Raw genomic sequence first — 27,093 nt, forward strand, 5'->3', positions numbered from 1 at the left:
ATTTAAGAAAATCATAATTATAGGAGAATTTAAACACTGAAACTTTGGACAACACAGAAAGAATGATTTACCTAATGGGAATTGGGATATATGATGAGTAGAGAGGGGAGGAAGAAAAACCCAAAGGATATTAGGAATAAAACAGATGTGTTAAGAAGCAATGCTTTAAACACATGATGAAGGAACTAGACATAATTATAAATTCATACCTATTATTAAGACACAGAACGTAGCAAACTAAATTTCTTGAAGACGAGAAAGGTAAATGATACTGCACAAAGTACATTAAGAAACAGAGGCATAAACATGATTTTGAGGAATAAGAGAACTCACCCCGGGGCTTGATCTAAGGCAGCCCTGAAGTGCAGCAGAGGAAAGTGAATTTTACTTACTGTGTGCCATCCACATTTGAATATTTGCTTGCATGTACTCGTCAGTACTTTCCTAGAAGCAACCATATTCATTTAAGTATTTCAAAACTAACCTTAGTGATAAATCTAGGTCATTTAGCAGAGGGCTTCTGTTTCACAGATAGAGCCTAGAGCACTCAGGATGCAGCTCTATAATGGATCCAGAGCTAAGGGAGAAGGTCATGGCGAAGCTGATGGCAATGTCCAACGACTCTTCCATTGGTGTAGAATAGCATTTCTTACTGCATTCATTTCAGGAAATAAGCAAAAACTTATGCTCTATATCATGAAGATCTGAGACAAAGATTATAATTTATTCAGTACTGGCCTTGAATAAACTTCTCTTTCAGCTAGTCTCAGTAGAGCAAGTGAGGAGTATAGGCTTCAGGTTTCAGACTTTTTCTGATCTGTGAGAACACAGTAGATTACTAGTCCAGGTACACTAAGACATATCTCACTGGAGGATACCAAGAAGGCACATTTAAAAATGATGTGCTGGGTGATGGTGGTGTGTGCCTTTAATCCCAGAGCTCGGGAGGCAGAGGCAGGTGGATCTCTCTGTGTTTGAGGCCAGCCTGGTCTACAGAGTGAGTTCCAGGACAGTTAGAGCTACACAGAGAAACCGTATTTCAAAAGACAAAAATAAAACAAGAAAATAGAAATAAAAAAGAAATATGACACTATGGTGGTATCCAGATGAAAATTCAGAGAATAATGAACTAGAAAGAAAATTCAAACAAGTAGCCAAGGTGTTATCAAATCTGTGACAAAGTATGACAAAGACAGATGAAATGGTGGGGGTGGGGGTGGAACTCACATTGGTAGGCCATTGGAATTTGGATTTATATTCCAGGAACCAGGTGATGTCTTCAAGACAGTTTTTGGTAGAAGGTACTGCTTTTCATTCAAATTTTGTTTTGCATTGATTGTCAAATGTTTCTGCCATTGTTTTCACAGACTAGAATTTAGAACTTGGAACATTGATAATATAGGTTTTAATGTAATGACAAGGAGCTTTAGTCTGTCCATATCCCGCCTTATAAGCTTGTAGGTAGTACCTTGAGTGACAGACCTCTTCTACCTAAAAATTGTATTAACCTTTTAGATGCCATTAATGGTTAAACACGAAGTTACTATAATCACACTTTTATCTTTGGTCAAGGTTAATTTACAGTTTCCTGGGGAAGAGGATTTATATAAGGTACTTTGCCTAGCTGCTGATATACCTTTTGTACTGAAGGGCTATAACCTATTGAAATCTTATTTACATTAATTTTCTGAATTCTGAGTAACATGAGGAGAACAGTTACATGACTTTAAACCTTAGTTCCTACCATCTTTCTGGTCATCAAATAAATAGATACTAAAATAAAATCTTTTTTATAAACTTATAAAGTACAAGAAATTTTGTCTTTAGGGGAAATATGATATCCTCATGCCAAACAAGTTTAAACGGTAAAGGAAAACAAGACACTGACTTGGGGTTGGTAAGTGGGGAGAAGCTGCTAACTAGGTACTTGTAATACAGGAGGAGGTGACATTTAAGTGACACTAGAAATAATCAAGGGAAAGAGACAGAAAACCAACTGTCTTTATGTCAAAAAATATTTTAATTAGTTACTAAAAGATATATTTGAAGACATAGATATTAAGAACCAACAAGAATTTCCTAAATGGTGAAAGTAATAAACTTAGAAATTTGATAATTCCGCCCCCTCTGAAGAATCAGGGCATGACTGGGGGAGTTAGAGAAACAGGGGAAGAGAAATGAGAAATAAGGAAAAAAAAAAAAGCTAAAACAAATTGTAATTACGTGGCGTTAACTGAAAGACCTTCAAAGACAAGGGGAACCATTAACAATCTAAAGAGACTTGTGAGAGAAAGCTGGATTTCAAAAAGCCTACATTACACTTTACAAAAATACTATTTTTAATAATTCACACTGTATGTGACAAGCTTTCAAAGGATTACAGACATCATAGGGAAGACAAGGCCAAAGTCCAAGCCCAAAGTGGGCTGTAGGTCCACATGATTTAGATATTCAGGGGTCTCACAGCTAGAGGAGCAAACTGAGTTGTAGTGCCCTAAAAGGTCATCCAAAGGTCTTAAATCCAGTTAGTGAGAGTTGGGCTACTATAGTTTGAAAACTCTTCAAGGAGAGCACATTTTAAATTTTGTGTGTAGGCTAGTGTTGTGTCAACTTGGCATGAGCTAGTGTCATTTGAGAAGAACCTCATTTGAGAAAAGGGTTCCATCAGATGGGCCTGGGGGTGGTGCTCATTGTGGTTGGTGCCAACCCTGGACAGGTGGTCCTGGGTGCTTAAAAGAATGCAGGCTGAGCAAGCTATGGAGGGGAGCAAGCCAATATGCATTCCCCCATGTCCTCTGCTTCACCTCCTGCCTTTAGATTCCTGCTTGTGTTCCTGCCCTGATGTCCTGTCATGATGGACTGTAAGCTATAAGATAAAATAACCCTTTTCCTCCCCAAGTTGTTGATGGTCATAGTGCTTCATCACAGCATTACAACCCCAACTACATTCAAAAGATGACATTACCACTTAGCTATGGGAGCATGAACACATCACACACTGTTGCTCTATTCATCTATAAATTATGCACTTATCATGTTGAGAGAACAAACAAGACAGTACATCTGAACAAGCTCACAACCCGTTAGTCACAGTTCTAAAATAAATGTTCTGGAAACTTTGAGTTTTCATTATAAGTTTCCAGGAAATTACTTGGTGGAAAAATTGACCAGAGGCTGTCTGTCATTACTGGTGTAATAAAGGAATTAATGTGTTTGAGGCACTGCCAAGGTCCTGTGGAGAGCTATGAAATAAATAGTGCCAGCATTGAATTTTCTCCACAAAATGTGAAAAGATATGATTTTGGAGACACATGATCTTAAGGCATTAGATAAGGAATTATGGATTTGTTCTTGGAATAAATTAGTTTATCTAAGCTTTCAATGAAAACACATTTTGGATTAAGGCTTCTTCTTCTTCTCCCTTCTCCCCTCTTTGTTTTTAATTGAGAGGCGTTCTAAAAAGCCTCATCATTATTTAAGGCCTTGACCTAGGAACCACTGGTATAAAATAAACTGGGATGATCTAGCGCAGGTGAAATTTCATACGTAAGGTAGTTTTAAAAATTAATTTATGTGTTTGAGATTATATGCCTGCCAAGTAGAAACGTGGAAGTCAGAGGATCAACTGTACTTGTTCTCTCTTTCTACCAGGAACTCCAGTCTTGGTATCAGGGGGTTTTATCAACTAAGGCATCTAACACCTGGACCTAGTGTCTAAAATGAACTGTGTTTTAAACATCTAAACAGTATGACAATATGGCAGAAGAATGTACAGTCAGGTATTTTACCATACATATGTAGCCTCAACGTTTATATAAACATGCACAATATCTGAGGTGAGAAGAAACTTGGAAATGAGTTTTCTAATGGAACCTCAACTTGGAACTCTATACTCAGATATTTAAAAACCCAAACTTAATCTTATATTGAAGTACTCCAGAAAAATGTTAATGAGTCACAAGGAGAAGGGAGGAATTTCCTTCAAACCTTTGATTCTGATGTTCAAAACCCAGTAGTCTATTAGGGCTGATATTAGCCTAAAGCAGCAAATAATGCACAAAACAAAAACCCAAATAGGCTTTAATGATTAAAATAGATAAATTAATAGGTATATAAGTGCAAACTAAAGGAGCACCTAGAATTAAGAAATAAAAATTTAAATCTTGCATGCAAATCTACCATAAAACCTAAAGCAATACCAAAACATCTCAGCTTTCTAGCATACATTTTAGGTCATTTTTTTATTATTATTTCCAGTTCTTGATAATCAAAATACGTACATCTTTCTTTACATGTCCCTGATTATATGGGAATAATAAAGTAATGTTGATATAGTATTACAAACAGATTTCACAGATGAGGCAGCACAAAATAAATCAGTAATTATCTTTTGGGGCCCATTTGGGGGCTCAGGAGAAGGCACTACCAAAGATTCCTTGGTAATACTTTTATTAGTTGTTAACACTAACAAATGCCTTTACAACTTAATGATTCACACCTTTATTAACCTGGGAAGTACTGGAGCCCCAAACTTTCACCAACTAATTTTCCACACAAATTTCTTGAACAGTTATAAACACTGTTTGGCAACTTTGAAAATATCTGGACTTTCATAAATTACATTTGCTTAATCACTGAGGTTTGACACGTACAGTCAAACTTCACAGAACTGAAGGGCAACTGCAGGAGATGGCAACATAAGACTTTTGAATTATTCCTAGCTTCCCAGGATCAAGTGCTCCCTATTCGGTACACTAATTTCACTGTGCCCCTCAGAACATTCCTCATATGCTTTGCCCAATCGACTCTACTGAAAGGTTAGAGGCTTAGATAAATCAAATCTCTGTGGCTATGAAAACAAGTAGTAATCGCCAAGTCAGTTCCCCACAGGCACTGCCCTATTCATGGGATCTTTAGAAACTATTCTTCATGAAGCCAACGAGTATTTGCTTTATCACTATATTTGACCCACGTTGGGCCATATTAAAACTGCACTTTGGTAGCTAGTCACAAATTTAAGCATTAAAATATCCCTAATTTTACTGCATCCACATAATATGCAACTTTTGATGCTGAATTAGAGAAATCTGACAAGTAAAGGCTTCGCCGCAGGCATCACATTCATAAATTTCCTGGGTTTTCACCTCCGCATGGATCTTCTGATGGTTGACAAGGCTGCGCTGTTGACTAAAACATTTGTCACATTTCCCACACCTATAAGGCTTCTCTCCTGTGTGGATTCTCTGGTGCTGAATGAGACCTGAGTTCCTACTGAAGGCTTTCCCACACTCCTCACACTTGTGGGGCTTATTCCCAGTGTGAACGCCCTGATGGCGGATGAGATTACAAAGTTGACTAAAACTTTTGCCACACTGTCTGCACAGATAGGGTCTCTCCCCAGTGTGGATTCTCTGATGCTCAATAAGAAACGAGCTCCGACTGAAGCTTTTCCCGCAGACGGTACACAGGTAGGGCTTCTCCCCAGTGTGGATCCTCTGATGCTGTACAAGATGAGCACTGACACTGAACGTTTTCCCACAGTCATCACATTTGTACGATCTCTCCTTAGGGGAGACGTCCTGCTGTATAACCAGACTGCAGTTTGGATCAAAACTTTCCTTAGTTTCACTGAATGGCGAAGTCTTTTCCCTGATGTGGATTCTCTGATGCTGAATGAGACCTGAGCTTCTACTGAAGGCTTTCCCACACTCCTCACACTTGTGGGGTTTGTCCCCCGTGTGAATTCTCTGATGACGGGTAAGGTTGCAAAGTTGACTGAAACTTTTCCCGCATTCTTGGCACTGATAAGGGCGTTCCCCAGTATGGATCCTCTGATGTTCAATAAGGAATGAGCTCCGACTGAAACTCTTTCCACATTCAATACAAAGAAAAGGCTTCTCACCAGTGTGTATTTTTTGGTGTTGTATAAGGTATGTACTTAATCTAAACGCTTTCCCACATTCACCACACTTATGAGGTCTTTCTCCGGTATGGATTCTCTGGTGTTCAACAAGCAATGAGTTTCGACTAAAACTTTTCTTGCATTTGGTACAGTGATACGGTTTCTCACCAGTGTGTGTCCTCTGATGCTCAATAAGGTGGGATTTCCAACTGAAGGCTTTTCCACAGTCACTGCATTTATGGGGTTTCTCACCAGTGTGAATTCTTTGGTGTTTCACAAGGCTCCTTCTCTGGCTGAAGCTCTGTTTACACTGATTACACTGGTAAGGCCTTTCTCCAGTGTGGATTCTCTGGTGTCTAATAAGGGTAGAGCTCACACTAAAGGTTTTCCCACAGTAATTACACTCATAGGGTCGTTCCCCAGTGTGAATTCTCTGATGTTCAATAACAAAGGAACTTCGACTGAAGCTTTTCCCACACTCGTTGCACTGAAAAGGTTTCTCACCCGTGTGGACCCTTTGATGCTGAATGAAATGGGCCTTGCGGACAAAACGTTTTCCACATTCTTCACATTTATGACATTTCTCTTCTGGATTTGGTCTCTTATGAACATTAGTGTGCCCTCTAAATAGTTTCTGTTCCTCAGTCAGAGAGTCACGTGGTATTTCCCACAAAAAGATCCCTCTTTGTTTATCTAACCTACCAACAAGTTCAAAGGTTTCGCTACCCATGGGATCCTGATCAATTTCACTTTTGATTCTTGTAACTATTACACCCTGTGGTTCGATATCTTTCTCAAGTTCTTCTTTCACAGTTGGCTCTTCATCTTTATTTCTGTTTAAAACATCTGAAATATTTGTAAATAAAAAGTGTAAGTATCAGCCAAGCACTTTAATGAAAAGGAGAAATTATTAGAAAAACACGGTCATCTAGCTAACTCAACCTACTATAGCTAATGTATATTTTCTTTTACTACTTAAGTTTTAAAACTAGCTCATAATACTATATTTTATCAAATAATTTTTTTAAGAGGCAAGATATATTTCCTAGAGTGGCCTGAACTCTTGGGCTCATAAGATTCAGTTTCAGCATCTTTAAGATAGCTAGGACTATAGGTGTGTGTCACTGTGCATATTATTTAACATTAGTTATCTGATTGATTTATTGTTTTTCTTTTTTACAGCATTGAAACTATCAAAGAAAAGATACCATAGGAAGAAAATATTAAGTTAAGGAAATTGAGAATGAGCAAGCATTGGAAATTTATTAGAATATAACTAGACCAACAACTGAGAGGAAAGGACAAAAAAGAGGATCCTCAGAGGGATGGAAAACAAAGAACATAGGATTCCACAGTTAATGTATTAACAGAATCTACTGACTGACCACCCAATGCATGCAATGTACTTACTAAGTTATCAGCCAGGAGTCAAAGATGAGACATAAAACACTACCAAATAAAATGGCGTACATTTACACAATGGAGTACTACTCAGCTATTAAAAAGAATGAATTTATGAAATTCCTAGCCAAATGGATGGACCTGGAGGGCATCATCTTGAGTGAGGTAACACAATCACAAAGGAACTCACACAATATGTATTCACTGATAAGTGGATATTAGCCCAAAACTTAGGATACCCAAGATATAAGATACAATTTGCTAAACGCATGAAACTCAAGAAGAATGAAGACCAAAGTGTGGACACTGTGCCCCTTCTTAGAATTGGGAACAAAACACCATGGAAGGAGTTACAGAGACAAAGTTTGGAGATGTGATGAAAGGATGGACCATCTAGAGACTGCCATATCCAGGGATCCATCCCATAATCAGCTTCCAAACGCGACACCATTGCATACACTAGCAAGATTTTGCTGAAAGAACCCAAATATAGCTGTCTCTTGTGAGACTATGCCGGGGCCTAGCAAACACAGAAGTGGATGCTCACAGTCAGCTATTGGATGAATCACAGGGCTCCCAATGGAGAAGCTAGAGAAAGTACCCAAGGAGCTAAAGGGATCTGCAACCCTATAGTTGGAACAACATGATGAACTAACCAGTACCCCGGAGCTCTTGTCTCTAGCTGCATATGTATCGAAAGATGGCCTAGTCGGCCATCACTGGAAAGAGAGGCCCATTGGACTTGCAAACTTTATATGCCCCAATACAGGGGAATGCCAGGGCCAAAAGAATGGGAATGGGTGGGTAGGGAAGTGTGGGGGGGGGGTTGGGGGACTTTTGGGATAGCATTGGAAATGTAATTGAGGAAAATACGTAATAAAAAAAAAAGAAAGAAAAAGAAAAGAGCTGAACAAACCTAAACTCGAAATAGAGAAAAATTTTATAGCTCATCTAGAAATATAAGTGGTTATATTCTTTCTCTAATTTCCCAAAAGGAACTCTAGAACAAATAATACGGTTTCTTTTTTAAAAAAAAATAAAGTGATTTTAAATTGTAAAAAAAAAAAAAAAAAAAAAAGCAAATAAAATGGCGTTAAGTAAAATTAGAGAGAAAATATCAAGAAAAATGATAACATATTAAGTAGATAGCGCCTACAATAAAGGATTGAGCTATCTATCCACAAGAATAAAATATAACTATGTTAATAGTTAACACAGAAAAAAGTCATCTGTGGTCGCTTATGATGTCATCTGCAATAAAGCACACCATCTAACAATACCTTGCATAAGTGAAGGGAAAAGAATACAATGCTATATGATAAAAGAGTACCAGGCTGATTTTCTAACTCCAGTTGTTTGATAACTCTATTTCATATTTGACCCTAAACAAGATCCTCTTCCAAAATTGTATTTCTCACAATTTTGTTGTCTTCTAGTTTTTTAATGACTTCAGACATTACTAAGCTAGTGTATACCACCTTTCCCTAATTAAAATACATCAAACAAACAAACAAACAAACAAAACTCATCCCCTAAGCAACTACGAGAACCTTGGTTTGTTTCTTAGGCTAGTATCTCCTCTCAGATTCACGTCATTGATTTTCTTCCTTTAACACAACAAAGGAATGTAAAGTCCCTCAACTTTCTACCTCTACCCATAAAAACTATCTGTAAAAGGGGATGTATATGTCACTCATTTCCAACAGTGTTTCACTCCCCCTCCTGACCCTACTCTCTTCTGAGCAGGTGTTCAGTTCTTTCCTCTTCGTTCAATTGGCATCTTCCTACCATGGCATGACCTACTCCATTTTGAGCCTGAAACCTTTTTTTCTTGATAGAAGCTACCCGAAACAAAATCCTATACTGCAGCTTTCTGTTGGTTTTCTTACTCCTCACCTTCTCCCTATTAGATTTATTCTGTAAGCTACAACAAAGCATATTTTGTTTCTAGAACAGAGAGAGAACTTCTCACCAAATTACTAAAGACTTTCCAACAACACAGTGAATTTTATAGTCTTTATTTTATTCGGTAGCACCCAATATTGTTGATTACTCCTTTACTTTTCTTTTCTTTTCTTTTCTTTTCTTTTCTTTTCTTTTTCTCTTTCTCTTTCTCTTTCTCTTTCTCTTTCTCTTTCTCTTTCTCTTTCTCTTTCTTTCTTTCTTTCTTTTTTTTTTTTTGGTGTTTTGAGACAGGGTTTCCCTGTGTAGCCCTGGCTGTCCTGGAACTCACTCTGTAGACCAGGCTGGCCTCGAACTCAGAAATCCGCCTGCCTCTGCCTCCCGAGTGCTGGGATTAAAGGTGTGTACCACCACGCCCGGCTGATCACTCCATTTCTTAACCCTACTTCTCTTTTTTGATGCTTGCTCTCTCACTCTCTCTCTCTCGCTCACTCGCTCTTTGGCTTCCTCCTTCTTTGGCTTTTTCTACTGAATTTACCTCATTATTTCATCTACCTTTGACAACTGCTTTGTGTAGCTGTTACTCAGGATTATATTCCTATACAAAATACCTTCCAGTTAAATGTATCGTCATCGTCAGCATCATCTCTTAATGTCTCTTCATTTCTAATCTACACCACTATTTATTATTCTCAAATCCTAGGTTTCTCCCTTTTTTCTGTTAATCTGAAGAAACTATAGATTTCTTTCTAATATCTATTTCTTACCTTGATTTTCATAACCAGATACCCATTTATCTTAAGCTTGCCATTGCACTACATTAGCCGTATGGATCCAGATGTTTAGAAATAAAATTCTATTCATGTCATTACCTGAGGATTCACCAACCACATCACTTTAAGATGAAGTGATACTTCCTTTCGATTATGATATTGTCAAACTTGTCATGATATGGCCTCTATGCCTCAATCAATCTTTCTATTCGATAGCTAAGATCTAGCACATGGGGAAATCACGTGTCCAGTCTTTTCCATCATACTTTTGTAGATCTCACTTAATAGTCATTCTTCAACACTGTTTACCAAAGATGCCCTTGGGACTTTGGGATTTGGCCCAAAGGAGTTACCCTAAAAAGTCCTTGCAAAATTCACCAAATAGATTTAGGTGTTTTTCTTTCCTTAAATGCTAACTATTTTTGTTAATAACTATAGTAAGCAACAAGTTTCCTTGGAAACTAGTGCTAATCTGTACTTTACCTGGTTGTTTATTCAAGAAAATAAGATTTTTCTGGTATGTGTGCATTACCACAAAAATCAGCTAGTAAATACTACAGAAAAATGAACTATGCTCTTTACAGTAGTAGCAGAAAATACAAAACCCAGGAACAAACATAACTAAACAACGTACAAGTTTAGAACCAGGTATGGTAGTATATCCCTATAATCTTAACACTCAAAGAGATCAAGGCAGAAAAACTAGTATAGCTTGAGGCTAACCAGTGCTAATGAGGGCAGACTATCCTGGGCTACATAGCAATACTCTATGACTGAAAATATAAAACAAAACAAAAAGACCAAATGAATTGTAGTGATACAAGTCTATAGACCCAGCTACTTCAGAGGCTGAAATAGCAGGATGATTTAAGTCCTGGAGTTTGAGACCAGCCAAGGGCCACAAAGTGAGACTCCCTAACCTCTAACACATACAAAAAAGACAAACAAACAAACAAACAAAAACAAACCTAAAGTATAAGATCTAAAAGAACCTATTCAAAAAAAATTTTTTTCTGAAAGAAAAAGGACAGTTAAACAGAGCCAATGAAATGGTTAATGATATTCAATTCTTCACAAACTAATCCATAACTATTAATATTCTGATCAAAATAATACAGACTGCTTATAATAAATAAATGCTGAGTCCTGATTGGCAATCTAAGGGATGGAAAAACATGGTTCCTGCCACTGGAACAGAGACAACAGGGCATGGGCCTCCACAAGTGTTGATAGCTGCTGTGGGTGTAAGGCTTTTGTGCTCCACCTTCGAGGAATGTCCTCTCTTCCAAGGTTAATGACGCCATGATAATCAGAGATGAGACAGCACGAGTCTAGGAGCAAAGGTGTGGCTTATGCCTCAGCAAAATGCTAAACTCTGAGACCTTTAGGAAGCTCCTCAGAACTGTGGGAAAGAATTCTAAACATAAATTGAAAATATATAATTTCTCCTTATGCAAAATATGAAGATGCAATATGGATTATTTGGGGTGCTTCACAGGTCTAGGGGAGCAGAGACAAATAACTGTGCTTACAGCACCTAGCTTACAGTCTTTTGTTACAGCAGCTCAATTTGACTAAAAACAAAACAAAACAAAACCCATACACACAATCCCTTACTTCTTGTGACTGACTTCTTCCAGTACTATTCGCATCAGCTATAATCATGCCTGTATATTGTATAAGATATATGGCCCTATTTTTAAAAATCCCCTTAGTGGCTTATACTAGCATTAATTAATATCTTCCACTAAATAGGACTAATAATCTGATGGCTAAGAAGATATTGATGGCAACATGACTCTAAATCAACTTTACAACTGTAGTTTATACTTTTTCCATAAAGGGTCAGACATTATTTTAACTCTAGCTATATAACCCCTGCTATTATAGCTCAAAAGTATTATAGACATTGCATTAAGGTGTGGGTTTGCCTGTTTGAATAAAAAATTGATTTATGAAAATAGACTGTGGGACAGATTTGACCTGTGGCCACAGTTGATAATTTTGCTACCTAACAGATTATATAATGGACAATTCTTTTGGTTAACAAAATTGGAGAATGGAGAGCTGGAATTTGTAGGGCCTAGCACAGTGCTTAGTGACTGCTCATATAGAACGAGTACTTTAACTGAGGAGAGAACATGGTCAAAGAAAAGAAAAAAGTTGAGCTCAAGGTTTTGTAGGCTCAATGACTCTCAGTTCTTAGAAGATCCAGTATGAGTCACTGAAATAAAAACCAAAGAACTGAGTGATTAGCTATTACCTTTATCATCAAAGTTGCTATTAAAAATTTAAAGATAAAAAAATCATCATGAAAAGGTATGAAGAGCGAATACTATAAAGAGATATGTTTGGAAAACTATCAGATGAAATGGATAATAGTACATTGGAGCAGAAGAGCACAGTGATCTGGGGTTAAAGGAGCACTCATCAAGGGTAGGGAGCACTCATCAAGGGACGGAAGCAGCATCTATTGAAGAGACTGTGGAAGGAGTAAAATAAAGAACAGTGAAAAGCTGTACTTGATATTAAATAAAGAAAAGAGCTGAATTTGTTCAGCTTCCAGTGTGATAGAAAATTAAGATTTTTATCCCTTAAAGTACCAGAAACCATCAAAAGTTTTAAACATATACGAGTACAAAATCATCTTGGTGGTGAGAACTTAGTGTAGTTAGTGCTAAGCAGTTTAGTGTTGAGGCAATAATGCAACCACGATAATAATGCAACGGTTTTTAAATTAACTTGTGTATTTCCCCAGAAAGATGACTATTCAAGCAGCATGCGATTCAGGCCTAGCTTTATGGTAAGTGCTGGAAACATGCAATGAAAAAGACAGTTACTGCCCTCAGTGCTGACCAGTGTGTCCTAAGAATGAACATAAAGAATGGTTTGCAGAATGATAGAAATGGCAGTCAAGACAAAGTAGTAAAGAGGGGGACTTCACTGTGCAGAGGAGACTCCTCAGACTTGTCAGACATAACTTACATTGTTTCCAAAAGAAGAAAACTGCAAATGTGATACTCAACAGAGGTGAAAAGGAAAAATACCAATCAAATCAAGGGCGGGGAGGAGGTGGTGGTGCAAAAAACGAAACATCAAGTGAGATTTTCATTATTTTTATTATCCGCTGATCAGCATTTGAAGTACTTTACCTATATATTAGCCCAGTTAGAGAAACAACAACCTAGGAAGTACATGTTGTTACTATTTCCACTTACTGAAGAACAATGAAAAGATTTCCCCACAGTCACGAAACTGGCAGTGGAAGAAGTCAGAGTCACACGTAGGATCTAGGTGGGTGCCACATTACCTCTCTTAGGTGAGATTTACCATCAGTGGTGGCAGCCAATGATCTGAGTATAGGGAAGGCCCTCTGAGCAATGGGTATAGAGAGTAAGGAACACAAGCAAATGGAAAAATAGCTATAAAGAGTTTTCAACAGATGTGCAGTGGGGCATGCCTGGAGTCTCAGTAGTCTGGGTGACTGGAGCAAGAAGATTGTGAATTTGAAGCCAGCCTGGGCTTTGAAGCAAAAACCTGTCTCAAAACAAAGTCATAAACATCCATAAAGAGGAAGAATAAGGTCCAAAATGTGTCTGAGGAGTCTGAGCAGGCAAGACAAAAATCACAGACATGAGAAGGTAGAGTTGTATAAAATACACAGGAATTGATAAAACCTTGATGGGCAAAAGAAATGTAGTAAGTCACAGAAAACAGCATGAGGGAGCCATTGGTCCAGTTAAGTTTCTTTCTTTCCCCCAAGTTGGGAAGACTATGATATAAATCTATATTAGAACAAGGGTTACTAAGGAAAAGAGCTGGGGCTGTACTTCACTGGTAGAGAAGATGCTTAGCATCAATAAGGCCCTAGGCTCGCTTGATCCTCCAGCCCAGCCTGGTCTACAGAGTGAGTTCCATGCCAACCGGGGCCTCACAGTGAGAACCCGTCTCAAAAAAGTCAAACCAAACCAAACTAAAACAAAAAGAAAACAAAAAATCCCTCCTCACTAGATACTTATAGGACACTGATCCTGCGATGTTTGGGAATCAGGTAGAAGGGGACAGAAGGGACAGATCTTATAAAAGATACATGCTTTGAAATTTGTAGAGTAAGTCTAGCAATAGTATCAAAGTGGCCAGACAACATGCTGGTAATTAGAAGAGATCTTCACAAGTCGGGAGAACTGACACCATGGGGGAGACATGAATACATCACGGGACAGAACATGCATTATGAATGAACTGCTTCAGGTGGAAAGGTGAAGGAGAGACGGAAATGTAAGCTGCAGTTAGGCTCCACCAGGGCAAGAAGCAAGCCTGTCTGGCTCTTTGTTTATTTGTCAACAGTGGTCAGAGACCAGGATACTGTGTTTTCAGACTCGCTTGTCATAACAAAATTAAGGCCAGGGTCAATGGTATGGAAAGCAGGGTTCCTGAAGTCTACAGGATCAAGACTCACTGCAGCTCACTCAATGACTGGGTTAAGCAGGGTGGTGGTGGGGTGGTAGTGGGAGGTGGTGGGGGTGGGAGTGTGGTGACAGATGATGATAAACAGGAGCACTGGGTGAAACAGGACTGCTGACCCCGCACAAGGACATGCTCCTGGAAGGTGGAAAAATAAATGCTTTGGGACAAGCACTGGGAGAGCTGGGAGAACACTTTACTTCTGCCTCCCAGTCCTGAGACAAAGCGAGAGGAAGGAGGACCTGGGAGAATGAGCATCCCCCACTTGAAGGTCTGCCAGAGAAGTGGCGTGCTCGGCTCTGTGCCAGCTTTCAGTGTAGGCCGGAGTGGTAAGGAACACTGTGTGATGAGCAGCCCAGGCTCCAGAAGGCAGAGTGAAAAGAGGGTGGGAGGAGAGCCGTGGGAAGATGAACCGGGAAGGAAAGTACAGAGCCAACAGAGCCGTCTGGGAATGAGATCCTGAAGCTGCCAAAGCCAGCCTTTGCTGACAAGGAAGCGAGGGAGACCAGAGTTGTAGAAAGATCCGAATCAGAAGGTTGGGACCAAATAGTGCTGGTGTCAGTTACACTGCTTGAAGCATTCTGGGTTTAAGTGTTAGTACCTTATTAGATATTTTAGTTAGAAAAAGAGCGCATTCTTACCCAGCGAGACCAGCTTTCCGTAGCTGTCCATCATGACATCTTTATACAGGCTTTTCGGAGCTGGATCCAGATAACCCCACTCCTCCTGAGTAAGAAACATAGCCATACCCTCAAATGTCAGCCACTGCTGGAATTGTTTTATCTCTGTAGTCAGTTCCAGTGGTCTCAGGGACAATTATTCCCACTGAAAGTGGGAGAAGTTATTGTCACTTTACCATGCTCCCATTCACTAGGAGGAACACGGCAAGTAAGAGTTCCAAAAGGTGCTCAATTCATGGCACCTCAGACTGGAAAGGATCCGGACTGATCTGGATCCACACCTTCCAAACCGATGGTCTTCTCTGCTTTAGTTATTACACACTAATACCACGACTATTTTTAGTTAACAGCCTTAAGACCACCCCAATGTTCCCTGGCCTCACTGTTCGACCTCACCAGCTTGGGACCCAATTCGACTCAGTTCCATTAGGATTTCTAAACACTCATCTTGAGTTCAGACATTGTGCTAGCTGCAGAGGACAGACGAGATTTAAAAAAAAAAAAAGAAAAAAGAAAAAAGTGCCTCACCTGAGAAACTCATAAATGAGAACTAACTTGGAGCAGTCTTAATTTTCCCCAGCCGATTTATCAAGTTACTCTTGAAAAAAAAAAAAAAAGAAAGAAAAAAAGAAAGAAAAGAAAAAGGGGCCTTGGGAAGTTTGTACGTGAACTAAAAGCACCTTGCAGCAAGGGGTATGTCCCGCAGCAAGGGTACACAGGAGTTGACTGGGGTCCTTTCTTAAGAGTTGTAGAGATGGCCAGGAGCTGGGGACAGGGGAAGAGGTGATGGCGCGGCCTTGCTGTCTTGGGAGTGGTGAAATAACGGAGATCTCTTGAAAGGGCAACTCACCTTTGGCTCCAGCGGTGGGCTTGGGGACGCCATCGCCTCGTTCAGGAATAGCAGCCACACAACACTGGGGCTCTGATGAGGCCTAGATGGCTGTTGGAAATAAGGCTCGGCGAGAAGGGGCTCACCGGATGGGTCTGGTGTGGTCCTGCCTCTGTCTCGGAGCGGTCAAGTTCCCAGGGGGCATATCAGACGTTCTGTCTGTCTGTCCTCCAACCCCAAGCCCCGTCCTCTGTCCCGCTGCCTAGCCTTAGGGTCTCCCTGTAATATCTCCTCCTTGTTGCCAATTCCTCCGCCTCAAAGTCAAGCTGCACTACTACCGACCACCCCCGGACCAGAAGGCGTTACCCGGAGCCTTCGCGGAACCTCTCCAACTACAACTCCCAACATGCCCAGGGAGCGAGCCACAGCCTTCTTCCGTAAATGGCAAGCGAACTACATTTCCCGGAATGCATAGGTCTGGGCAACGTCAGGGACCGCTGAAGTAAGCTTTCATCTGATTGGCTGAGTCGGGCACGTCCGGCGCTCCTGGGTTGCTGGTCGAGAATGGCGGCGCTGGTCGTGTCTCGGTTTACAAGAAGAGGCTGGCTGTGTAAGCTTCCCTTGGCAACACGTAGAGAATTTTGGTCTCGATCCAGGTAAATCTGAGTGTTTCTCAATGGGCTAAGTTCCACGTAAGTAATCAGAAGCGGAGGGGACGAATTCAGAGGGTTAAGATGGGACCCTGGTCCTGAGCCTTCAAGGAGGTTAGCGTGGAGTAGGGATCCGAGCTAAAAGCTTACGTTTCCGCGATTGGCAGGACCGCTCCTAACGGCAACACGGTGCCCTTTCCCAGATTTCACTGATGCATACAACAAAATAGTTTCTAAATGCCTTCCGTGTCTCTAAGTGTGTACACAGCAGTACTCTCTTTCCCACGCTTTAGTATTGTGACACGGGAGGGAACTGAGGTCCACTGAAGAGAAGCGCGCACATGGTGGATCCAGAAGCCCCGTGACTTAGCTGCTTACCCACAGTTTTCCTCACTGCATCCTGTGGGATCTATGTATATGACTTAGATAATATTTAGGGCCTGAAAATTTAACCGCTGGGACCTTAGAGAACAAGGAACGTAGTAAGTTAGAAGTTTGAATCCTCACCCCATGTATTAACTCTAACCTTTCCCTGGTTAGTGTCAGATGTCCCAAGTTCGTTTCTTTTATTCACTCAACAGAGATTTTAGTGTCTACTATATGATAAATATTAAAGATACAGTGGTTAATTAGACCAAATCTTTGTCCTCATAGGAGGAGTTGGTGATAAACTGTTCATTTTTCAGGTACCCGTTCTTAAAGGTGTAAATGGATGTAGTGATGTGTATTCACATAGAGGAGTGATTTCAGCAGTCAGGCCAATCCAACCTTTTTACATCCCTTTTTTTCGTTTTGTTTGTTTGTTTTGTTTATTGTCAATCATCATAGCTCTGTGTTAGAATTTTAAATCTTGAAGTATAATTTCTTCCATGTTGTTCTTGCTCATGATTGCCGCAGCTATTCGTAATTTAAGATTACTCTTTATGTCTTTGGAAAAAGCCATTCTATTTTTTGAGTTAAATATTTAAGTAATGCAGACATGGCACAGTCATTGAACATGGACTCTCTCTTCATTTATATGTGTGTTTTCTGTTTCTTTCATGGATGGTTTAGAGTTTTCAGAGTATAGATCTTTAACCTGCTTGGTTATTTTGTTTTCCTAAATATTTTTTTCCTGCTGTTATAAACAAACCAGATTTCTTGATCATTTTGGGGGTGGGGGTGGGGGAATGATTTACTATTTCTCTAGAGAAACCACTGATTTTATTGAGGATTTATTTTATTTATGTCCATATGTGTATGTATGTGTGCTGATACTCTCTGAGGACAGAAGAGGGTGTCAGATCCCCTGGGGCTGGCGTTACAAGAGATTGTGAGCTAGCAGCCTGAGGTGGGTGCTGAGGACTGCACTCTGGAAGAGCAGCAAGTTCTCTTAACTTCTGAACTCAAAGTTCTCCAGCCCTCAACTTCTGACCCTTTATTAAATGTCTCTTTGCTTGCTATTGACTGGCGTAGGCTTTGTATTCTTTCTTGGTTTAGGGTTATCTGTACCTGGGATCTTAACTGCTTCTTTTAGGTTCTGCAGCCTGTGCAGCTTCTTCTGGTAACTTTTTATTTGTGAAACATCTCTTGTATCACCTTATATTTCTGATTTTAATTACATGAGGTTTTGAGGTTTTCTGTATTAGCCCTTAGTTTTGTTGGTTTCTTTTTATGAGATTTGTGTCTTTTCTGCTCTTTATTATTGCTTTTGTTTTGCTCACTTCGGGATTTACATTTTTCTTTTTTTAGTTTCATGTGGTTCACTATTAAGTTGCTTAAAATCTTTAGTGATGTAGTCATTTATTACTATAAATTCACCTTAGTGCTGGCTTTCTTTTTATGTTTGTTATTGTCTTTGTTAGGGTTTCTATTGTGATAAAATACCATGACCAAAAGCAACTTGAGGAGGAAGGAGTGTTAGAAATAAGCGTCATGGTTCTAAATAAATCACACCGTGCAGCAGGTCTCACATGGGAGGGGGTCAGAGGCAGCCTTTGGGAGACTGTGGAAGGAAAGAGAGAGGGGGGCAGGGTGAATAGACACAGCAGGAGCCAGGAGCTACACTGTCTTCTAGAGATGACATGACTCTTCTCTGGGTCTGAGAGCTGCCTGTAAAGATACCTGATTGCTGTGATGTCGCTTCCAGTTGTTCATGGGTGTGCCTGATACTAACAAGGGGTTTATTTTATTTTACAGCTTGGGGAAGTCAGGCCAGGATCTCAGAACAGGAACCTTGGAGGCAGGAACTATGGAGAGACCATGGAGCAGTGCTGCATTCTGGCTTGCTTCTGCATAACTTGCTCTACTTGCTTTCTTTTAGCATACAGGACCACCAGACTAAGTGTGGCACCACCCAAGGTGCACTCCCACATTAATTATTAATCAATAACTACCTCAGGCACAGGCTTGCCCATGGGCCAGTCTTGTGGGGGCCTTTCCTTAAAGTGAGATTCCCTTTCCCCAAATGACTCTAGCTGTGCCAAGTTGACCTAAAAGTAGCCAGCACTGTTATGTTATACATTTTCACCCAACTCAAGATATTGTGTCTGTATGTGTGATTGTGTATGTGTTGTGTGTGTGAAGTTGAGTGTTTTCTTCAGGCATGCCCTGCTTTATAGTTTAAGACATGGTCTCTCATTGAACCTGGAGCCCTATGACTTGACTAGACTAGCCAGCCCTGAGACCTCCTTTCCAGTTTTCTGACTACAAACATGTACACACTATTAATTTTCTCTCCTGGATGCTGAATATTGAACTCAGTCCTGATGTTTGGTTGGTTTGGTTTCTATTGATGAGACTCCATGACCACAGCAACTCTTCTCTCTTCTCTTCTCTTCTCTTCTCTTCTCTTCTCTTCTCTTCTCTTCTCTTCTCTTCTCTTCTCTTCTTTTCTTCTTTATTGGATATTTTCTTTATTTATATTTCAAATGTTATCCCATTTCCTGGTTCCCTCTCCCCCTCCCCCTGTTTCTATGAGGGTATTCCCCCATGCACTCCCACTTCCCCACCCTGCCATTCCCCTACACTGAGACATCCATCAACCTTTCACAGGACCAAGGGCCTCTCCTCTCATTGATGCCCGACAAGGTCATCCTCTGCTATGCTGCTGGAGCCATGGGACCCTCCATGTATACTCCTTGGTTGGTGGTTTAGTCTCTGGGAGCTCTGGAGTCTGGTTGGTTGATAATGTTATTCTTCCTATGGGGTTGCAACCCCTTCTGCTCCTTCAGTCTTTTCTCTATAACGCCTCCATTGGGGACCTCATGCTCAGTCTAATGGTTGGCTGCTAGCATCTGCCTCTGTATTTGTCAGGTTCTGGCAGAGCCTCTCAGGAGACAGCTATATCAGGCTCCTGAGAGGCTGACCACGGCAACTCTTATAAAGGAAAACATTTAATTGGGACTGGCTTATGTTTCAGAGGTTCAGTCCATTATCATCATGGCAGAAAGCATGGTGGCATGTAGGCAGACATAGTGCTACATCTCTGCAGGCTGGAGGAGAAATAAACATTTGGCCTGGCTTGAGCATTTGACACCTTAAAGTCCTCCCCTCAAAGACATATTTTCCTCCACCAAGGCCACACCCCCTAATAGTGCCACTCCCTGGTGACCAATCCTTCAAATCTATGGGAGTCATCCCTATTCAAACCACCGCACTTGGCAGGCATTTTACCCACAAAGCCAAGTCTCCAGCCCTTTATGATAATGAGATACTCTGGAAGCTCCTTTTTTATTTCCTCGTTGACCCACGGTATATTGCTTAGTATTGATACATTTGTTAATATTCTTTTTCTCTTGCCTTTCTGGTGATTAGTTTTTTCCTTTGTGGTCAGTAAGACTATGTTGTATGATTTTGAACTTCTAAATTCATGAGTCTTCTTTCATGATATAATGTAATCTATCCTAAAAAATGTTTGATATTGGTGTTCTATGTGAATAGGCTAAGCACTGTTTGTTGAACGTGTACTATTGAGTTCTGTTATTTTGGTGATTTATTTTTTCAGGCTTGTCCATATTTACTTAGTATATTTCGGTGCTCTGGTATTGGGTACATATTTATTTATATCCAATTGAATTGATCATTTTATTATTATCTAATAACCTTTAAAAGTTTATTTGGTTTGATAGAGGTGTAGCTCTTCCTACTTTGTTTTGTTTTCTATTCCCATCGAATACCTTTTTTCCTATCAGTTTTGATTAATGTAGCCCTTGATTCTGAGAAAAAGTTTCTTGTAGACAGCATATAGTTAGAGTTTGGTTTTTATTTTGACGTTTTGGTTATGAGCCTTACCTTTAACAAGTGAGCCATCTCTCTAGCCCTCGTTTTTTTAATTTTTAGCTATTCTATCTTTTGGAGTGTTAAGTTTTTTACCTAAATTTCATTTTATTCTGAAAGTGATGAAATGTAAGGGAAGGGACTGGAGGACTATGGGGAGGGAGTGAGCCAAAACTCAATAAACAACTCTTTGGAGAATGTTTGTTGAAATAGCGGTTAGTTTTCTTCAAAAATGGAAGTTCTTTCAGTCTATTGTTTACCTTACTGTAGTAGAGTCCTATTTCCCTTTCCAAAATGACTGAAAGTGGGTGATTTATAAATAGCATGGCACTGTTAATTGTGCTACAGCTGTAGAGGGCCTTCTTGCTGCCTCATAACACATCAGAGGGTGTGGTGAGGCAGAGCAAGCCTGTCTCTGTCATACCACTAATGCTTTTATGGACTTCCCAATCTCCTTAGCTCATGAACTCTAATTATCTCTAAAAAGACCTAATTACAAATACAGAGTGTCCAGGACAAAAGATTTTGAGGAGTTTATTTAGACCACCGCACGTATTGAGATGTTAATCAAAATTTATGAAGGACGAAGGATTAGTTGGTGGAACGAAGTCTTAAGTAAACAAGAAAAGTTATATTCCAAAGCATATTTTTGACTTCATTTCTAGTGCCCTGTTTTCAGTAGGTATGGTGAGTTTCAGTCAAGTCCATGGAAACACATTACTTAGGTAGTTCACAAACCAAGGCATTTAAGTGGTGTTTCAGCCAGATTCTCTTCTACGAGCTTGTTAAGTTTGTTTTTAAAGAACCTCAGATTTACAAAGTAGAGTATATTTTACAAAATACAGTATATTAAAGATCTTACAATCTGGAGCGGTGGTTCTCAAGAAACAGTGTTGGCAGTGTCCTTGGTTGTTGTGACCCAGGACGGGAGTGCTATGAGGAGTGTCATCAAGTAAATTGAAGCCAGCATGCTACTAAATATATTACAGTGAACAGATTGACCTCTCACATACAGCAAGAAATTGTCCAATCAAGCTGTAATTTTGTAAGTGAGGTAGAATATATCAAAATTAAAACTTAAATAGGATGGGATACAACGGGCTCTATAGACTGCTGCAAAAATCAAAGGAACTTAATATTGATTAGAGAAGTCAGGTTAAAGGTCTTAAGAGACATGAGTTTTGTCTTAGGACTTACAGAGTAAGTATTATTTCCATAAGTAAAGATGATCAAAGTGTTTCGTGTAAGAGGGGATGTATAACATGAGATAACAAGTATTGGGAAAGTGGCAATGTGTTTGGAAAACAATGTAGTTTAGTGTGAGCAGGCCTATAATGTATATAGGAAATTGGTAGGAGTTACCTACCAATTAGGCGTACTGGGGTTAGATCTTGGAGGATATGCTGGCTAGTTTTGTGTCAAATTTGAAAGAGGAAACTTCAATTGAGAAAATGTCCCTTCCAGATTGGCCTGTGGACAAGACTGGTGCATTTTCTTGATTGAAAATTGTGGGAGGCTCTACTTCAATATGGGGGTACAACCCCCTGGCAAATGGTTCTGGATGCTATAAGAAAGCAGTCAGGGCAAGCCATAGGGAGCAATGCAGTGAGCAGTACTCTTCCATGTATCAGCTCCTACCTTGACACCCTTCAGTGATGAAGTGTGATATGGAACTGTAAGCTGAAATTAAACCCTCCCTCTCCAAGTTGCTTTATTTTGTCACAACAATAGAAAACAAACTAATAAGACAGAGTACAGGACTCCCTCCCCTACAGAACAATTCATCTTATCTTTGTTCTTACTCAGTTTTAGAACTTGTACTCATGTAAATGTGTACTGAGTTTTTGCTTTCTTTGTAGCAGTTGGTTCAGCCGTACATGTCTGAGGAGTTGTTTTCCATCTTAATCTTTTCTACCTCTCCACTGCGCTCGGAAAGCCCTAAGTGTGCAAAAAAACTTGATTGTGATTGCAAAGCAAGATTCTGTCAGATGCTTCTGCCAAAGGTTCACATGTTTGCTTTTGATCATTTCAGGAAGGAGAAGGAGCCAGTTGTGGCAGAGACAGTGGAAGAAGTGAAAAAAGAACCTGTTTTGGTGTGTCCACCCTTACGAAGCCGAGCGTACACACCACCCAGTGATCTCCAGAGTCGCTTGGAATCTCATATTAAAGAAGTTTTGGGCTCATCGCTTCCTAATAATTGGCAAGATATCTCCCTGGATGATGGACATATGAAATTCAGACTCTTAGCAGACTTAGCTGATGACTTAGGCCATGCGGTCCCTAACTCCAGGCTTCACCAAATGTGCAGGGTCAGAGATGTTCTTGATTTCTATAATGTTCCTGTTCAAGACAAATCTAAATTTGATGAACTTGTTGCTAGTAATTTACCACCCAATTTGAAAATCAGTTGGAGTTACTGAGCAGTCTGGTCAGAGACCACGTTGGGGGTCATTCATTCTTATTCTCACTAGCATGACTGATTTTTTGAGATGTTACCTACCAGAACTTTTCTCAAAACTTCTTTTTTGTATACTTTTTTTGCTCCTTGTAGAACAGCACATCTTCCCCCACACCCCAAGGAGAATCAACATTTGCTAAAGCTATTTTTCCCCCAATAAAATCAAGTCTTGATAACTTATGAAAACGTTCTTATTCCAAGGTACATTCTGTTGGGAGGAACAGAAGTGATAGCATGAAAACATTTAAAGGAGGTTTATTACTTTAGCTCACATTAGGATCTGGGCAGTTCATCAATGGCTGTTTCACACCAGAGAGGCCAAGAACCTGGTAGTTGCACCCTTCATGAGGCTGACTGTCTCAGCAGTACCAAGCTGTTGCTGAAGGCCTGGGGGATTCTTTGAAAAGCCTACTGACCTTCAGTTCATGCTGGCCGCCTGAAGAAGATGGTTCTAATATGGACGAAAAGATGCAGCAATGGCAGGAACAAGATGGATGTACTTGTCAGTCGAGTGAAGGCAAGCAGGTGGAAGGAAAATCAGACCTTCCTTCTACGTGGGTTCTGCCCACATTTACAGTGCACTTCCCTCTTGAGACAATCTGCTTAAGAAAATCCCTTAGTGGAGTGGCCAGCTGCTTGTCTTTTAGTTGACTCCAGATCAGTCAGTGATAACCAAGATTAACCATCACTCGAAAATATTAAGTACCTCGGGCTTCAGATAAGAGGTCATTGCAAGTTCAGATGTTTTCTTTGCCTGTCATACGGCTAAAGTAGTAGTTTCAATAAAATGTTCTTATTAAGGCTCAAAGATATGGGGCTATTATATATACAAATAACAAAATGTATAGTGAGAATTTTGGTGTCTTAAAAAGAAACACAGAAATACTGTAGGTGTGGAATCTGGGGCTGCTTCAGACTTTTCCACAGCAGCTGAGTAATTTGCCTTGTGCTCTAGCAGGGGCATGATTCTTCCAGCTGCAGATAGTTTCTGTGATTGAGTGAGGTTTTGAATTCTGGGGATTCTTCAGAGGATAAATGTTAGGGCTCTATGAGGCGTTGAGTTGTTGATTGCTGTTGGTTGTGATTTGTTAAGCACTCATGAACAAAGAAGAAACAAGAAGAAGAAATTTGATGTCCTGATGCTTGCCCCAAGGAACTTGATGCCCCTAATGGGCAGAAAGTCTAATAGTAACATTTTCCCCTCTGTCCTTTTTTCTGTGCTATCTAGTTTTAGGGGGTTGAAGGAGTAGAAGAAGAGGAGTGGAGAAGGGCGGAAGAAAACGAACCCACACAGTAGCCAAAAGACCAGCTACCAAACAAAATGTATTAGATGTTTGAAGGAAACGTGAACATCTGGTACACATTATAGAAAGTTCCACTCTGTTTTACTCCATAAGTAAAGGTGGAAGAAAGGACAACGTGTTCTGGGTTCATCTCTTGGGACTAACGGAGATTTGTTAAAGGGTAATGACTTTCTTTCTGAATGAAATTCACTTTTATGTATCACTTTATTATTTCTTTTAAAATGAATATTAGAAATAAAAACAAGATGTCTAGCAGTTATTAAGTTTTAAAGTGTTATTGCTAGATTCTACATAGATCTGAATCGCAAAATTGGTGATTATATAAAAATCGTGGTAGGAAGGTTTTAAGCGTGGGCAATTGCATTTATTCTCTTTCCTTGGATGACTTTCTTGAATCAGTTGCATATATAAGTTAGTATGTAATTTATATTAATATATAAATGAATCTAGCAGATTCATTAAGGAAAATAATGGTTGAGGCAGAGGATGGCTTAGTGGGTAAGAGTGCTTGACCTGTAAGCCTGAGGTCTAGCTTAACCCCAGTAACAAATGTAAAGAGCTGAGTATGGCCTCGTGTGCCTGTACCTCCAGTGTTGGAGAGTGGACACAGGTAAAAGCCCAGTGGCCAGCTAGTCAAAAAAGTGAGATTCCCATTCAGTGAAATACGCTTTCTCAAGGCAATGAGGTGGAAGTCAGTTGAAAAAACTATGTCCTGCTCTGGCCTCAGTCTGCACACAGTTGTGCATACCCACACGACAGTGTCTAAGAAAAAGTCACAGTATCTACACACAGTAGGTACACATCCATGTCATTCATCACATTATGAGCTGAAATCTCAGTGTCTGGATCCCTGGATTTAGACATAATAGCTCCTGTTTCTATGAGAAGGAGACTCAGCATGGGGACACTTGGATTTTACATGCAGAATTTGGTTTTCTTGTTTCCCATACAAAAGCTTACTGATAGTAAAGAGGTGGGAAGTCAGAATGGAAAGAAACACTTTTGGCTACAACTGGACAAGCGACTGCAATATTCACTATTCATATTATTGTTAAGATAGAAGCAATGCTATTCAAAGTCTATATGGAAATGAGTCATTTGGAAATGACGTTAATGTCCCGAGTGATTATAAACTTCTGCATCTCTATAATATTCAGAGGTAACATGGTCCCAGGGTCATGAAATAACATTAAGAGGCAGCCAAGTGCCCTTCTGAAAAACACAGGTCAGCTGCATATCTGTCAGTAACTCTAGAGGGCGTCATTGCTTCATATACAGCTCATAACACTTAGAATAGTGACCTTACAGTTCCCAAGGGAATAGGTTGTTTACTGAGGTAGCCAGCCGAACATACACAAAAAGCTTTATCTTTTAAGAAACGTCATGAAATGTAAAAGGCATAGGCTTTCCAATTTTATGTAATCGAACCTATGAGCTTAATGTACATTTGGTAAAACCTAATAAAATGATTAGGAAGTACATATAAATGATCTTACATAAACTTTTGTTTCAAATAGCAAAAGAGACTTCTCTTGCTGGGATTTGTTTTACCATGGACATTTTATGATTTCTATAGTAAACACATTTTAGGAGATAGCAGATACGTCAAAAATGAGAAGGACAGGATCACCGAAGTATACAGATAGTAATGTAACATTCCAATATACTTCCAAAAGAAAAAAATGTATTTTTATTTTCATTCTACAGATATGTGTTCATGTGTGTGGGTGTACTTGCACATATGTACAGAGAATCATGTTTCATCCAGCTTTTACACAGGTGTTGGTGGAACTCCGGCTCTCACACTTTGAGTGGAGAGCACTTTATTGATTGAGCTGTCTCCCTAGTGCTGTTTTCTGCATCTTAAGACTACTGTGGCATCACATTGCCAAATTCACCTGAGGTCCTCTTAGCTTTAAATCGGGAGAGTCCAACCTTTTGATTACCTACAAACACATTGTCCTCTGTTCATGGCTCTCCTGGGATAAGTGCAGCTTCTGGTCTACAGGTGGAACACATGGTGTGTGGCAACACAGATCTGATGGTGGGACGATCATATCAGTGTTCATTTCACTGCAAACAGAAAATATGATGTCAGTATTGTACATTTATTGAAACAGCTCAGCTCACATCATCTTAAAAATGTTTAAAGTGTGTTCCCACCTGTGTGTATAGTTGTGCAGATGTGTGTATCTCTGATGCCAAAAGAGGATCAGCTTGTTCTATGGGTGCTGGGATCCAAACTGAAGTCTTCCTGGTTGTACAGCCAACACTCAAACACTGAGTCATCTCTCCAGCCGATAGTTTGTTTTATTAGTTTGGTTTTGTAGTATCAAACCTAGAAAGGAATGTTTTCCAAGTTCAGAGTCCTGAAGTAGCTGTATTGACTTTTTTTCTTTTTCTGCTAAATTAGTGGCCAGATAAAACCATATAATGACAGTGGAGTTTTAAACAAACAAGATGTCAGAGAGAT

At 39.8% G+C, this 27,093-nt stretch overlaps 2 protein-coding genes and 1 long non-coding RNA gene across 3 annotated transcripts; 1 reads left to right on the plus strand and 2 right to left on the minus strand.

Moving 5' to 3' along the window:
* Positions 1-3,147: 3,147 nt before the first annotated feature.
* Znf189 (zinc finger protein 189) lies at positions 3,148-16,334 on the minus strand. The gene is made up of 3 exons (XM_021159594.2): positions 15,973-16,334; positions 15,084-15,168; positions 3,148-6,748 (listed from the first exon to the last, which is right to left on the minus strand). Exons 1-3 carry the CDS (start codon positions 16,003-16,005, stop codon positions 5,040-5,042), a joined length of 1,827 nt encoding a protein of 608 aa, XP_021015253.1. The 5' UTR covers positions 16,006-16,334; the 3' UTR covers positions 3,148-5,039.
* A 145-nt stretch (positions 16,335-16,479) lies between these two features.
* Mrpl50 (mitochondrial ribosomal protein L50) lies at positions 16,480-23,502 on the plus strand. Its single transcript, XM_021160650.2, has 2 exons — positions 16,480-16,607; positions 22,891-23,502. Exons 1-2 carry the CDS (start codon positions 16,516-16,518, stop codon positions 23,276-23,278), a joined length of 480 nt encoding a protein of 159 aa, XP_021016309.1. The 5' UTR covers positions 16,480-16,515; the 3' UTR covers positions 23,279-23,502.
* A 2,782-nt stretch (positions 23,503-26,284) lies between these two features.
* LOC147004318 (uncharacterized) lies at positions 26,285-27,067 on the minus strand. The gene is made up of 2 exons (XR_015047383.1): positions 26,784-27,067; positions 26,285-26,693 (listed from the first exon to the last, which is right to left on the minus strand). It is a non-coding gene; the product is annotated as an uncharacterized LOC147004318 (long non-coding RNA).
* Positions 27,068-27,093: the final 26 nt, after the last annotated feature.

Source organism: Mus caroli, unplaced genomic scaffold, assembly GCF_978045245.1.
Source record: "Mus caroli unplaced genomic scaffold, Mus_caroli_1 scaffold_6, whole genome shotgun sequence".
NCBI classification, from domain to species: Eukaryota; Metazoa; Chordata; class Mammalia; order Rodentia; family Muridae; genus Mus; species Mus caroli.